Here is a 14479-nt window from a genome sequence, read left to right on the forward strand (position 1 = left end):
AGCTTTCTGTGTTGGGGTTTGGTGTTTTGGGGGTGGGAGGGGGATGCAGGTGTGGGTTTTTACCTAGTATTTCCTCTGTGTAGCATGTGGAGGCCATCAGTTGGAGAGAACGAGGTGTTGCTTAAGGTCACGGGTGAGAGATTTTGGCTTTTTTCCCTGCTTTATGCGTTTTATGATCAGCCCACTTCCTTGCTAGCAAGGACTCTCCCTGCTCTGTACATTCAGGTGAGCGGAGCAGTCAGAGTGGGGAAGAAAGCAGCATAAATCCCCCTAAAAACTTGTAATTTGCTTGCATGGTTTTGCTAGCCATTGCTGTGTGTGTGTGCATACAGGTGTGGGCAGAAGGGTGGTGGAAAGCATCGCAGAGCATCCGGGCAGCGTGTGAGGAGGTGATGGAGCAGCAAGGCACGAGTCTGCCTTGGCCATGTGGCAAATGGGCTGCAGCTGTCACTGGATGCTCTGTACAAAAAAGGATGAGTGGTGCTGCCTGACTCATCCTGTCCCTGAAACAGGGCTGGTGAGCAGGGCGAGTCAGCAGCACCGGGTGTGCTGACAGAGCAACGGGGTGGGGGGAGAGCCCTGTGCTGTGGTTTGGGGAGGACGAGGGGTTTTCAGCATTTGCTTTTGTTCAGGGCACTGCGAAGCAGAAATCCCCAAGAGAAGGAGGTTGCTTTTGGGTTTTGGTTGACAAACGCAAACTGGGGAAAGATGTTCTGATGAGCTGTCCGAGCAGCTCTCGTGTGCTGCTTCATCTTTCAGCTCCAAGACAGACTCCAAATTCAAAACCTGAGCTGTCTATGGAGGTCTCTAAAGCACCAGGGCGCTGCATTTTGAGAGAGCTTTTCCCAGGCATGGGGCACGAAGCTGCAAGGGGCAGATGAGCTCAATCCCCACGGGGCCCAACTGCTGCTCCACTCTTGGTTTTAACCCCAGTTCAGCAAATATCAGCATTTTGGAGAGAGGCTCCTCACTTTTGGGGTGGTTGTGCAGAGCCTCCAGGCGTGCTATTGCAATGCAGGTGGCAAAATCAAAGCACAAGCCCAGCTGCTGGGAGTGCATCTGCCTTCCTGCTACTTCAGCCCATGGTCCAGAAGGGCTTTGGTTCTCCCTCCAGCCTGGGAACCACTGCAGCACAGTATGAGGCATACCAGTACTTACAGTGCACCTGCAGCCTGGAGAAGTGTGGGATTTCTGCTCCTAGGACTGACAGTCCAGTGCCTTTTTGGGAGAAAACAAGAGCTGTAGGAAGCAAGTCTCTTAAACAACCCAATAGCTTTTACTATGTGTATTAAAAAAAAAAAAAAGCATCAAAAAGTGCAATGCTTCAGTTCACTGGAAGGACTGGGGGGTTAATTTTCAGGATGCTGCATGGGAATTTAGCCGTGGGATTTCCATTATAGCTAATGGGACTCATGCAGCTTAATTTCATGTGAGCTACACTAAAAACATACCCCTAACTGTCTTTAAAATTTCAGCCCTGAAATCGAGCCTTTTAAAAGTTAGAGGAGGGTAAACAAACACCTGAAACCACACCATCTTTGCTATTTTCCCCCTTTCAGTCGGTTCCAGTGGAGGGGGAGGGAAGGCAGGCAGTCGTAGGCAATTAGGAAAGAAAAAACATATTGCTCTCATCCTGGCTGCCTGCGTTCTGAACTTCAGCTTTCTGCCAATTGAAAGGGCAGAGTGGCAACCCCTGAAAAATTGGGGTGGCTGATGCCTTATCCTTATCCTGAAGCATTGCTCTGCGAATGCTGCATCGCAGCACCACTGCCTCCATCGTGGGTCCTCGGTTATTAGGCCGTTCTTGTTAAATGACTGCTATCATCTGGTCCCAAAGTACATTAAATCCCATTATAATTATGAACACACTTCCCTATAACGTTCTCCTTAGATTACATTTGCACTGCTTTACCCCAAGGGGATTTTTGTACTAATGCCGTCCTTATTTGTTATTTTAGCTGACAGGGCCGGGCTGCAGGCAGTGCTGGCAGCAGCGATCTGTGCTCCCCTGTCCCTGCAGGTCCCCGATGTGGGCATTGCCGGTGTGTGCTGTGCCAACACACCCAGCGCTGCGGGTCCCTATTTCTGTGCTCGGCGCGGGCTCGTTGGCTTTTCGCGCTTCCTATCGGAACTCGGTGCCGCTCGGGGAAGGGGTTCGGACAATTGCAGCTTTACCAAAGCGACGTGCGTGTAGCGTGACGTTCAGCTTTCCAGCCGAAAGCTGGCGTCGGGCCCCTAACTTGGATTTTGGTGACCGTCCCTACCGCTTCCATTCGATCGCCGCGGGCTCTTAGAGCCGGGCCGCGGGCTCGGTTCCCCGGGAGCGCTTTTGTTCCGAGCTGAGGGGGGTCCCGGCGGGTGAGTGGGTGCGTGCCCGCCCGCGGGGCCGTCGGGGGGCGGGCAGCCTCCGCCCGTATCGCGGCGCCGGGAGCGCGGCGGCTCGGCGGGGCGGGCGGGGGGCAGCGGTACGGGGCAGCCCCCGCGGTCGGGCGCCGCTCGCCACCGCCGGCTCCGGTTCATTGGCTCCTCGCGGCCGCCGGCTCCTCCATGTTTGTTGTTGGCAGCGGCCGGCGGAGCCAAGCGCTGTCCAGCAGCCGACGCTCGCCCGCCCCGGCCCCGCTCTCGAGCCCCGGGCCGGCGCTGGGGCGGGCCCGAGTCGCGTCGCAAGGTGCCCCCGCGGGGCCGGGAGGAAGCGGGGAACGCGGCCCCGAGGGAGCGGGCGGAGTGCAGGCAGAGTGCAGGCGGCGGCGCTGCCCGCGGAGCGGCGCACGCGGGGCCGCGCAGGATGCGCGGGGCCCCCGTCGGGGCGGGCCGGGGCGGGGCCGGGGGGGCGGCGGCGCCAGCAGTCAAGATGGTGCGGGCGGCGGCGTCGGGGGTGGGGGCGGCCTGACGTGGGCGCGGGGCGGCCCGTGGGCCGGCGCCGCGGTGATTTGCTGCGCGGCGCGGCGAGCGGCGGCGGCGGCGATGAGAGCGGGCAGTGCGAACTGCCGGAGCAGCCGCCGGCCGCCGTGAGTGCGGGCAGCGGGCGGGCGGGCGCGGGGCTGCCGTCCTCTTCTTCTTCCTTCTCGTCCTTCTCCTCCTCCTTTCCCCCCTCCTCGCCCCGCAGCGATGCGCGGTTGCGGCTCTGGCGGCTCTCCGCTGCCTCTGGGCGCGGAGCTGCGCCGGGCGCGGCGGCTCTCGATCTGCACCTGATGAGCGCCGCGCCGGGTCCGAGCCCTGCGGGCGGGACGGGGCGGCCGCCGCTGCCTGCCGCTGCCGTGCCGTGCCCAGCTGGGCGTGCTCGCAGGCTCCGCGCACCGGGCGATGCGCGGCGATGCGCTCCTACGGCTGCCGCTCTCCTTCCCGAGCAGCAGCCGGCGGGACCGCGGTTCTCAGCGCGCCGGAGCGCTGCGGATGCCGGCCCCGAGCCGAGCGCACAAACTTTTCAGAGCATCGTGACTCGCCGCCGCCGAGCTCCGGCTAACCACCCTCTCCTTCTCTCCTCCCCCGTCCCTCCTCTTTTTTTTTTTTTTTTTTTTTTTCTCCTCTTCCCCCCCTCTGTCTTTTGTTTTCGCAGATAGTCGGCACACAAAGCTAGTCCCAGATTTGAGCGACGGTAAGGCACCCTAATGAGTGAACCTCGGGAGCGCTATGGATTTGACTAAGATGGGCATGATACAGCTCCAGAACCCCTGCCACCCCACGGGGCTGCTGCACAAAGCCAACCAGATGCGCCTGGCGGGGACGCTGTGCGACGTGGTCATCATGGTGGACAGCCAGGAGTTCCACGCTCACAGGACAGTGTTAGCTTGCACTAGTAAAATGTTTGAGATCCTCTTCCACCGCAACAGTCAGCATTACACCCTGGACTTCCTTTCACCAAAGACTTTCCAGCAGATTCTGGAGTATGCTTACACGGCCACCCTCCAGGCAAAGGTTGAAGACTTGGATGACCTGCTCTACGCAGCTGAGATCCTAGAAATAGAGTATCTAGAAGAGCAGTGCCTGAAGATCTTGGAGACCATCCAGGCATCCGATGACAACGATGCCGAAGTCACCATGACGGATGGAGGTGCCGATGAAGAGGAGGACAGGAAATCGAGGTACATCAAGGGGCTTTTCATCTCCAAGCATTCCAGCGAGGAGAGCGGCTACGCCAGCACGGCTGGGCAGAGCGGACCAGGCACTATGGTGGAGCAGAGCCCCTCAGTCTCCACATCCTTTGGCCTCTCCGCCATGAGCCCCACCAAGGCAGCGGTGGACAGCCTGATGAGCATCGGGCAGTCACTGCTGCAGGGTGCCCTGCAGCACAACGTCCCCGAGGAGCCACACGCTGCCGGCCGCCACCCCGGCCCCAGCGAAGTCAAAACCGAAGTGATGCAGGTGGAAGATGCCTCCAGCCACGAGAGCCCACGGCCGGTGGAGTCGGGTGCTTCCAGTGGGGAGAAATCTGATGACAAGAGCAAGGAAGACCCCGGCACCCCGACCCGCAGCAGTGTTATCACAAGTGCCCGCGAACTGCACTACGTCCGCGATGAGAGCGCAGAGCAGCCTCCCGAGGCCGCCCAGGGGATGCTGGTGGGGCCGGAGCAGTCCGCGGCTGCGAGCGAGAAGCCTTTGGGTGTCTACTCCGTGCTCCCTAACCACAAAAGTGACTCTGTGCTCAGCATGCCGCCCTCCATGACATCCACTCTTCACATGCAGCCAGCCCTGGCCGTGTCCATGGACTTCAGCGCTTACGGAGGGCTCCTGCCCCAGGGCTTTATTCAGAGGGAGCTGTTCAGTAAGCTCGGGGAGTTGGCAGCCGGCATGAAAACGGAGAGCAGAGCCGTGGGCGAGCAGTGCAGCGTGTGTGGGGCAGAGCTCCCGGACAACGAGACCGTCGAACAGCACCGGTGAGTCCTCGCTGCGTCCGGCTCCACGCGCGCCTTCGGTTGCTTGTTTTGCTGTTGCCGAGGTCTTTTCCTCTGTTTGTTGTTGTATTTTGCTCTCAAAGCGAATGTGACGCTTGGGCGTGATCTTGGTAGTGGGTTTTGATTTCTGACTGGGTGTGCTAACAGCTTAGCATCAAATCCATGCTGCGAGCCCAAAATTGGGATGTGGAGCAGCGTGCGCTCTGCCAGCCTCACACGGAGGGAGAACTACCTTAACTTTCTCAAGGCTGGCAGCTGTGCCAGAAGCTTCCTTTCAGCGAGTGTTGGGTGGGGTGCATAGCTCAGAGGAGGCTCGAGATGTTGTAGGGGTTTCTTGCTAGCACAAACCCCGCTGGTTTCCCTGGCTGCTGTCTGCAGAGCCCCATACGGTCGCTGCCATTTGAGTTTAGGGATCTGTGCCGCAGATTCCGTGCTCTGCAGATCCTCCCACCCTGTGCTGAGCCCCTGACCCCGGTGTGAGTGCCCAATGCTCTGCAGGGTTTGTTTCTGCAGGGGAGATAGAGACCTGCTGCGTGCTCTTATCCTACTGCCCGGATGACGTTTGGGATTGCTGCGTTGCACGGCTCGCCGCTCCTGTAGTTTAACACCAGCTTGGTGGTATTGCTCAGTCGCACGGTTTAGGAAATATTTGCACTTTGCCCAAAGTAACATGCAGGTCAGGCTGGGATTGCTTTATCACCAGGTCCAGCTTTTATCCTCTGGAGGGGGCGGCTGGGGGTGGGTGTGCTCCGGGGGATACCGTGGTGCTCGGTGCCTGTGGGACTGTGTGCTGGCTGCTCCCGGTGCGTGCTGCTATCAGATGCATGCTGCTATCAGATACACACTGCCAGAGTTCCTCGCAGCGTCCCCAAAGTGCCCGAACTGAGCATCATCTCCAAATATTAATGAATCAACAAGTTAATTAGTCCCGATGCTCACAACGTCGTGCACACGCAGGGACGGTGAGGGTGCTGCTAGCAGGGGCTGCTCCAGCCCGTGTGGTCGTGGCCGTGCAGGTGACCCCCGTGTGAGCAGCAGCAGCTGCATCTCTGGTGCTGCAGCGTTCAGCCCTGCGGAGCTCCGTGAGCTGGTGGTGCTTCGTGGCTCGCCGTGCCGTGCTGACAGCCATCCCCCTGCCCCGGAGGGTCCCTCCTGCTTTGTGCACTCGTGCAGCAGGGTTCTGCTTTGTTCCCCTGCATTGTAAGTGGGAGAGCTGGGGTCTGTGTGCGTGCGTGCGAGGGGCAGATGATGCCTGCCCAAAGCTTTTCGCTCGGACGAGGATCCAGCCGTGCTTGCCGTAGGGTGATGCAGGCTGAACGTCACCAAGGGAGAGCTGCAGTGAATGCTCAGTGAGAATTTTAACGTGGCTTCTGCCACGCTCACCAGCACCTTCCCTTCTCCCTGAGCGCAGAGCAGTGACCGATGCTGGAACCGGTTCATAATCCTGATCTTGTGCCAGGGCTGCTGCTGCTGCTCCGCGCTGTACCTTGTGTTCTGCTGAGGTTTGGGGCTGATCGCACAGCAGAGCAGCGTTCGCTAAAAGCATGGCCCCAGAAGGATGTTTTGAGGCAGTGCCGAACTTGGTGCGCTCCTACTTTGAGGCCATGGCTGTGTGCAGTCACTGCGTGCTGGTAAACTTTTCAGAGTTAGCCAAATCCTTTGAGCCGTTTTTAAACTGATTTGTAAGATGGTCTGTGTTGAAAGGTGTTGGGCAACAGTCAAATGAACTTTAAAAGAGGAGGGGAAAAAAAAAAAAACGAAATCCAAGGCAGTTTGTGCATAGACAAGGTTTCATGTGGCTTTTTTATAGTGTTTGCTTTCTGATACGTGGTGAAAATTACCATTTCGAGAGGATTTGTGGGATCCCATTGTATTTATGGAGCTGTTAAACAGCATCCACGCTACGCTGGGATCTATAACTCTCTGCTGGAGCAGTTGTGCAGGTGGTGGCAGCTGCACCGTGCTGCTGCTTTGCTCCCAGGGTGTGCCGAGTGACAGCGGTGTCACCACGGAGCCGCTGCTTTAGGTGACCTCTTTCTGCTGGGCGCCTGTTGGTGTGGTTTTGCTTTTAATCCTGCCCTGGGCACACAGAAGCAGCCCTGTCCCCAGCTGTGTTGCTGGCTGCAGTTGGATGCCCGCTGCTCTGTCTCCTGCTGGATGAGTGCCGGTCTGCCCATCCATTTGTTCCAGTCCTGTGCTTTCAAGGTGTTGGATTGATGGGCAGATGCAGCACTTCCAGCACTGTTGGCGCTGCCTGAGCTCTTGGTTCGGTGGCTTTTGTGTGCTGGAGTCCCGGCAGGGAGAGGAGAGACCAAAGTGCTCTGCACGGAGAGCACTTAATGAGCCAAGAGCATCCCAACATGTACGGTGTCTGTTTATGTTACGTGAGTGACTGCATATGGTGTGTATGTTTGTTTACACGCACACATGCCTAGATGCGTATAAATATATATGTTTAGAGTCTGAGAACCTTCTGAGCGCTGCCCCTGCCTCCTATGGGAAATACGTGCACGTGGGGGGAAAAAAAGACCATGGTGCTTCCCCCAGGCCCTGGTTTGGGTGTTCTGCTCAGAGAACACCCAGGGGTGCAGGTCCCCATAGGGTCCCCAAACCCTAGGAGCAGCCTCACAGCCACCCTGTGCCTTTTGGATGGCTGTCGGCCGCTTTGCGATCCGTTTTCCCTGTTGACCAAGCTTATGATTTTGACTAATTGAGTGCGTATTGAGTTGGTGACTCTTGAATTTTTTTTTTCTTTTCTTTCCTTTTTTTTTTTTTTTTTTTTTTTTTTATAAAAGATTTCCTTCTAGGATCAACAAAGTTCAAACTTAATCTAATGTTAGTATTGATTGCTGCTTCTAATTGCAGACCAAAAAGCTGTAGTTCAGTGGCCCTTTTCCGGTTTGTTTGTATGAAGAAAAATCTCCGCTTCTGCAGGGCTGTGCTGAGCAGCTGCCTGAATCCAGAGCAGTTTGTCATCGTGAGGTTAAATGTGTTCAGACTTTATAAAATGAATGTTTCATATATATATATATATTCACATCGAAAGCAGCAGAGAAAGCTGTCAGGGAGATGTGATTCAGTGGTGTCTGTGAGTGGCACAGTTCTCCCTTTTTCCTTCGGTGCATCATCCTTCCATTCTGCAGGGAAAGGGTTTGAAGGGCAGAGCATCCAAACCCACAGTGTGGTCCTTCGGGGCGACCCCGAGCAGAGCTGTGTGCTGGCAGTGTTGTCCACATGTCCCTCTGTGACATGGAGATGCCCAGCTGGAAAATGAAAGTTCTTTGTGCCAGTGTTGTCTAAGGCAAATCATAACCGGCACCACGATTCCCATTGGTGCTGTTTTGGCTGTTTTGCCTGCTCCTCTGCCCCTAAATCCATGTCAGTGCATACCTTGGGAAACCTCTCTTCAAATTCCCACATCTGATTTTTGCACGGGTTGGAAGGTGCCACGATTGAGCGTGCTCTGGTGGATGATTTTAAGGTTGGGTTTGCCCTGTCACCTGGAACCCCGAACCTTTGCTCTATTTCATGCTTGTGCAGCACAGAGGAGCAGCAGATCTGCTTGCCCACTGCCTTGCCAATTGGGCTCCGCTGGCTCCCCAGAACACACGAGCCTCTCCATGCGATCCCTGCGCTCCTTGATGCGGTGCAGCCAAGTGGAACAAACCGCGGGTCCCTAACAAAGCCCTGGGTTTGAATGGACCCATTGGCTGCTGCTTGTCACTGCGTGCACTCGGACACCTCCAGCAGCTCTGTCTGCAGCAGTGCCGAAGCAAATCTTAAGTGGCTGCGTAGGGAAATATTGCTGCTTTTGGCTCTTTGCTTGCCAACCTCACCTCCATTTGTCTTCGAGTGGATTAGCTGAGCATTGTAATACTAATGCCATTAGGCACGTTGGCACCGCTCAACATGTCACAGTGAGAAACAGATGCAGTATACCATTAAAGCAATAAACGTGATAAATCAGATCCCAAGTGCTTTGTGAGATGTTATTAGTGTTAATTTTGGTAGCCGGGTACAGTAGTTGTTTTTTATTTCATTTTAAGCATTCGGTGATTTATGTTCCGCTGAAGTCGGCTGCAATCGAAACTTTAAAAAAAAAAAAAAAGAGGGGGGGGGGGGGGGAAGAAAAAGAATAAATAACAAAAAGGCAGCCCCCAAACTCTGCCCGTGATTATTTCCAGAGTTCGAAGACAACTTGGCAGCTCTTGTTTCTCGCTGATGGGCCTTATTAGTGGCACCTGGCATCATAACCGCCTAATGGAAACCAGCGTTCCCCCACTGCGTGGCCGCTGACAAGTAGCTCTGTCAGTGCAGGGCTGCCATGCGAGGAAGCTCTTATTAGCTTTATGGGCAGGGGGACCTGCCCTGCTCAGGAAATGAATGTTGCAGCCGAGGTCCGCGGCGCTGACCCCGAGCGTGTAACCTGTGAGTGCCAGCCGAGACCCCGCGCAGGATGCTTGGGATTTCGGGCTTTCTCTGGTTCTTGTCATAAGGAGAGAGGGAATACGTTGTGGTATGTTGCAGCCTTGAACTTTTGATTTATTCGGTGGGGGACTTAACCATTTCCATGCAGTGCTTGGAGCGCGGAGGGGGAGCGGCTCGCTTTGGCTTCGGCGCTGGGCGGTCGATTATCGCGCATCTTGGTGGTGGATTGCGGCGCCTCTGCAAGCAGAGCTCTGCAGCTGCCCTCAGAAAACACCACGATGTTTTTTTTCCCCTTGCCCAGCAACGGGCAGCAGCTCTCCTGGCTGGCTGGTGTGGCAGCACCTGCGTGGGGTAGCACGCGGCGGCATGCAAGCGTTGCAGAGCTTTCACTTCTTGTTATCATTCGCAAAGTGCAGTTTGTTAAAATGGCATTTATTGGCTGCATGCAGGATCCCTCTCGCAGGGAATGCACTGTTTCAGGGTGACACCGGCAAATCTTTTTTGTTGTTGGGTTGTTTTTTTTCCCCTCAATGTATGGAAGTGCTGCGAGAAGCACAGGTTTGCAGCAGGCTCTCTGTGCAGCCTTCTGTGCCGTGCCGCGATGCTGCCCGTTCCCTAACACTGCTGCCCATATCTGCATGGTAAGAAGATCTGTTTTCTTTTTTGCTCATAATTAGCATGAATTTTCTTTTTACTTTTCCCCCCCTCTCCCCTTGACAGCTTCAAGAGAGACTTTAAATGAGTAATTACTAAATATTTCCCGGCAGCCAAACACGGGGCCATGGCATCTCCTGTTGCAAAAGTGAAAAATATTTCTGTTTGCAGTTAATTTTAGTGGCAGGCAGATCATGTTAACTGGGTGTAATTGCTTCCAGATATGGCAGAGGGTTTTGTGTGTTAGGATGAAGGGTCTGGTAAGTGCTCACTTCCTGTGTAAATTAGCCTATTCCATTCATTCTTTCTTTCTGGGCAGCCCTGGATTGTGTCATTCTTCTTGCAATTTTTTTTCCCCTCTCCGGCCTGTGTTAGGCAGCTAAGTGCTTTATAGTGGGTTTAATTCTTCATTTGGCATCACCTTAGCAGCAAGGCGGTGTCCAGATGCTCAGGATGGGGTCTGTCCCCTCTCCTCCAACCCTTTCCTTTGCAACAAAGCCCACCGCCGTCCCGCTGCCCTGCGTGGCTTTGGGCAGCTGTTGTATTTTGGGGTTGCATGGCCCAAGAGAGTTTGCACTCCGTGGGATGGCTCCATTTTGCACAGCTCTACTGTTTGTTTGAAGGACACACGTGGCCGGTTGTGCTGTCTGCCCAGAGATTTGCTTCCTCTCTGGCTACGGTGAAGATTAGGAATTGAGAAACGTCCGTGCAATGGGCGCCCAGAGCGTGGCATGTAGCAGAAATTAAGACAGAAGAGATTTGTGTCATCCGAGGAACAGAGAGAGCTTTCTGCATCGTTGCGATGAGTCAATGCAAATAAGGCAGTGGGGAAGGTTGGGGACCACGAATTTGGGCTCGTGAGCTCGAGGACTTTCCATCCCTTTGTGACACCGATTTCTGTTCTAAGCCCTCAGCCTGATCGTAAAGCACTGCTGGGGGGCACGCAGAAGTGCCGCCTGGTTATTGGCTCCAGATAATTCTTTATCTGCACCGCAGTGATTCTGAAACAGCCGTTATCATTTTGGAGCACCAGTTTGCACTGGCAGCGTTTCGGATCACTTCCGCAGCTCGTGTGCAGAGATACCTTTACAGGGATAACAGCTGCTGCTTGACCACCGGTTGTTCACGGATAAAGGTGGTTTTTTTTTTTTCCTTCTTTCCATCCGTTTTCCAACCGGAGGGAAGTGCTGGGGCACTTTGCTCAGCACCCAACCCTATTTGGGGTGGTAGGACCGATGGTGTTCGTGCTCTGGATGGCAGCCAGCGCAGCCTCCATCATTTTCACTGTAGTGTTCTTAACTGATTTTAAGTAGATTACGGCTGGATGCGTGCCCCACTGTGCTAGTTGAGTTTTCCATTGACTTTCGTAATCTTGTCGCTGTTTTTGTTGGCATGTTGTTTAATAAACAAGCTGGCAATATGTAATTTAGGAAATATTTCCCTATTTAAGCAAGAGGGGCATAATTCAGTTGCAACTTGAGCTGCTTGTGGTAAATTCCTGTTGAACGCAGGGCTGTGTTACCTGTGTCAGCACAAGGGTGGTGGTTATCTGGGTGCATTAGTGAGCTGATAACCCCGTGCTCTGCTCATAGGGGTCGGTGTGGGGTGCCCACATGGTGCCCAGGGCTGGGGGGGGGCTCAGGGTGCACATCCAGCAGCACACAGAGGGGACGTGGTGCTGTGCCGTGGTAGGAACCTCTGGGTGACCTATAAAGCAGTCAGAAATGGAACAAGTGGAAAAAAAAAAAAAACCAAAAAACACGAAAAGAAACTAAAAAAGTCCGAAACCCCAAACACCAGAGCATTTCCATTACCTGCTTACCAAGAAGGACGGAAAGAGAAGAAATAAGCTGGAGCCAGTGTTTGCTTCTAAAGTCATTTCTCTGGTCATTTTTAGACATGTGATGTAATTCAGCTTTTGCTTGCATGTGTATCTGTGTAAGCATATCTCTATATGTATGTGTATATTTCTATACACCCATCTATGTGTATATATATATATACACACATGTATGTGTATTTATGCACACATGTGCAAAACTACAGAACCATTGCTTGGCATTTGATCTTGTTTTAAGGTTTCTGTTGATGTGCTGTACAGCAGACGCACTCTCCTTGCAGGTCCAAAGTGATTTTGTGCCACCAAGTTTGGGGACAGCGTGCTGGCAGTGAGCTCAGTGCACTTTGCCCTCTGTCACCATCCCTCGTTCTTTTCTCTGTGCATTATTTATAGTAAATGATATTAGAAAGGAGTGTTAAGGAGGAAGTGTGATTCATCCTCCTTGAAACCATTGATGACATAAATAAAGGCTAAGTGCTTACTATGTGCTTTTTATTATGGTATTTAAAGGCAGGCTGTACTAATTTTGGAGTGTTCAGGGTAAACCCACGAATACTGTGAATCTAAGAAATTAGATTTAACCACAGCACGTAATACATGTTAAAACAGATGCAACAAAACCCACCTGGGCTTCTTGGAAGTGCACACACACGAGAGCAAAAGGCTTTCGGAACAGCTAAGGCATTTCCAGATTTCACTCCATCCTGTTGGTTTTTCGGTTAGCAGGTCTGAGGTTCCCATGGGTTTGCTGGGGCTTTGAGTGGTGTGGAAGGTGGTGTTGGGAGCCTTGCCTTGCTCTTCATGGCTGCTCTAGTCTGGGGTGAATGTGAGCCCTGCTGTCTTAATGGGAATACAGCGCTGGGAGGTGATGGCCTTAAGCTGTGCCACAGGAGGTTCAGGTTGGATGTTAGGAAACGTTTCTTCTCCAAAAGAGCAACCGTTGGCACAGCTGCCCAGGAAGCTGGAGAGGTCTGTCCTTGGAGGTGTTGCAGAACCGTGGGGATGTGGCACTGAGAGATGTGGTCAGTGGGCACGGTGGGATGGGCTTGGAGGATCTGAGAGGTCTTCTCCCACCTGAACGATTCTGTGATCTCTGGCAGCAGATCTCGCTCTGCAAACCTCACGCTTTCACTGTCACCCCGCTTTCAGTATCCGCTGTCAGCATCAGAAGGTGACACTCAAATCAAGCTGCGCCTTGAAGCAAAGCCGTGCCACAAACCCCCATCTCTGGGATCGCTCCGTGGGGCTAAGCTGCAGCTGGCAGTGGGGCCGGGTGCTTTATCTCAGGCTGGGCACGGGCTGCGGTCGCTGAGTGCCGTGCAGCAGCGGGGCTGTGCGTGGGAGAGCCATGCAGCGGCGCAGCGCTGGGGCTGGGCTGTGCTCTGGGCTGTGGGCAGTGGGCACAGAGCACGTCCTCCGACCATGGGGCCTCTTTCTGTGAAAAGATGAAGGGCTCAGAACCAAATCTTTCTGTACTTTCTTATTCGGCTTTCTTTTTTTTTTTTTTGGTTTTGTTTTGTTTTTAATATATATGTATTTTTTTACCAGTAACAGAGTGACTTCCTCTTTTCTTTCTTCCTTCCTCCTTTTTCTTAGAAAATATCCAAAGTGGTGACAGCGCTTCTGCGAAGGAGAGGGGCCGTGTGGCTGCTGGGGGGCTTTTGGCATGCAGAGCATCTTTGGGCACATCCACCTGTGGCCATCTCTTGGCTGCGGGTCAGTCGGCAGGAGCCCTGATTCCCTCCAGAGTGATCTTTAAAGGGAAAAATTTAATCCCAGGACTTTCTCACTGGGAGAAAAAAGTGATAACTCGCTGTTATTTTTAAGCAGGAGCCTATTTGGGGGGCTTTGTCTCTTCTTGTAGGGCAAAGTTGGAGGGCATTCTCTTATTTCATCTTGCTGTCCTCAGGCATTTTGGTTCATTTGAACTTGGGTGACAGGCAGGTTTTCAGTAGTTTTAAGGGGTTTTTTTTGCATTTTGGGGGTGGAGGGCCCTGTGGGAAGTGGGGCACCCTCAGCTCCCCAGCACTGTGCTGGCAGCATGGGGTGTGAGATTTAAGGATGCAGAGGCAGTCGCTGGTATTGATTTCTGGCTTATCTGACCCTTTAGCTAGAGGCAGCTCTTCCCTCAGTGTCTAACCAAATGTAACTTAAAGCAACGAAGAAATGTATATCATCCTTCCCTTGTGTTAATTAGGGCTGGCCGATGCATTATTTATTGGGGTGGGAGCTGAGATGGGCTGCCCCAGAGCAGGTGCTGGGATGTGCATGGGGAGGGGGCTGCGCTGCCACTGCTTTGCACAGGATGAAGCCCAACCTCATGATTCCAGAAGGGATTCATCCAACAAAAACAGGAGAAGACAGCAAAAGAGCAGAGCTGGGCAGCTCAGAGCACTGGGTTCAGTGCATGGTCAGGGTAGGGCTATCGGCATCATGGTACCAACATCTCCATCCCAGCACCAGTGTCCCCATGCAGCCCCACCACAGGCAGCATCCTCCACCCGCTGGAGGTGGAAAGCAGCTCCCTAATTAGCACCCTTTGTTGCTAAGTGAACAGAAGCCATGGCCGGCTTCCTGATAGTGATACGTGTGTCGGGGAGGGGGTCATCAAAAGCACACACAGTGCCTCATTGTGTGGCCACAGGTATGAATGCACCGCAGCCCG

General features: G+C 53.9%; 1 protein-coding gene across 2 annotated transcripts in view; it reads left to right on the top strand.

The window, feature by feature from the left end:
- Positions 1 to 3627: 3627 nt before the first annotated feature.
- ZBTB16 (zinc finger and BTB domain containing 16) overlaps positions 3628 to 14479 on the top strand; it is a gene marked incomplete at its 5' end in the record, with an annotated part of 70493 nt that continues 59641 nt past the window's right edge. Inside the window, one exon of one of the 2 annotated variants that reach the window (XM_079545902.1) lies at positions 3628 to 4874. In XM_079545902.1, coding sequence (XP_079402028.1) covers positions 3631 to 4874 — 1244 coding nt within the window. The remainder of the gene's footprint in view (positions 4875 to 14479) is intronic. The other variant, XM_079545901.1, reaches the window with a different exon arrangement.

The sequence above is a fragment of the Tetrao urogallus genome, assembly GCF_951394365.1.
Source record: "Tetrao urogallus genome assembly, chromosome: 22".
NCBI lineage: Eukaryota > Metazoa > Chordata > Aves > Galliformes > Phasianidae > Tetrao > Tetrao urogallus.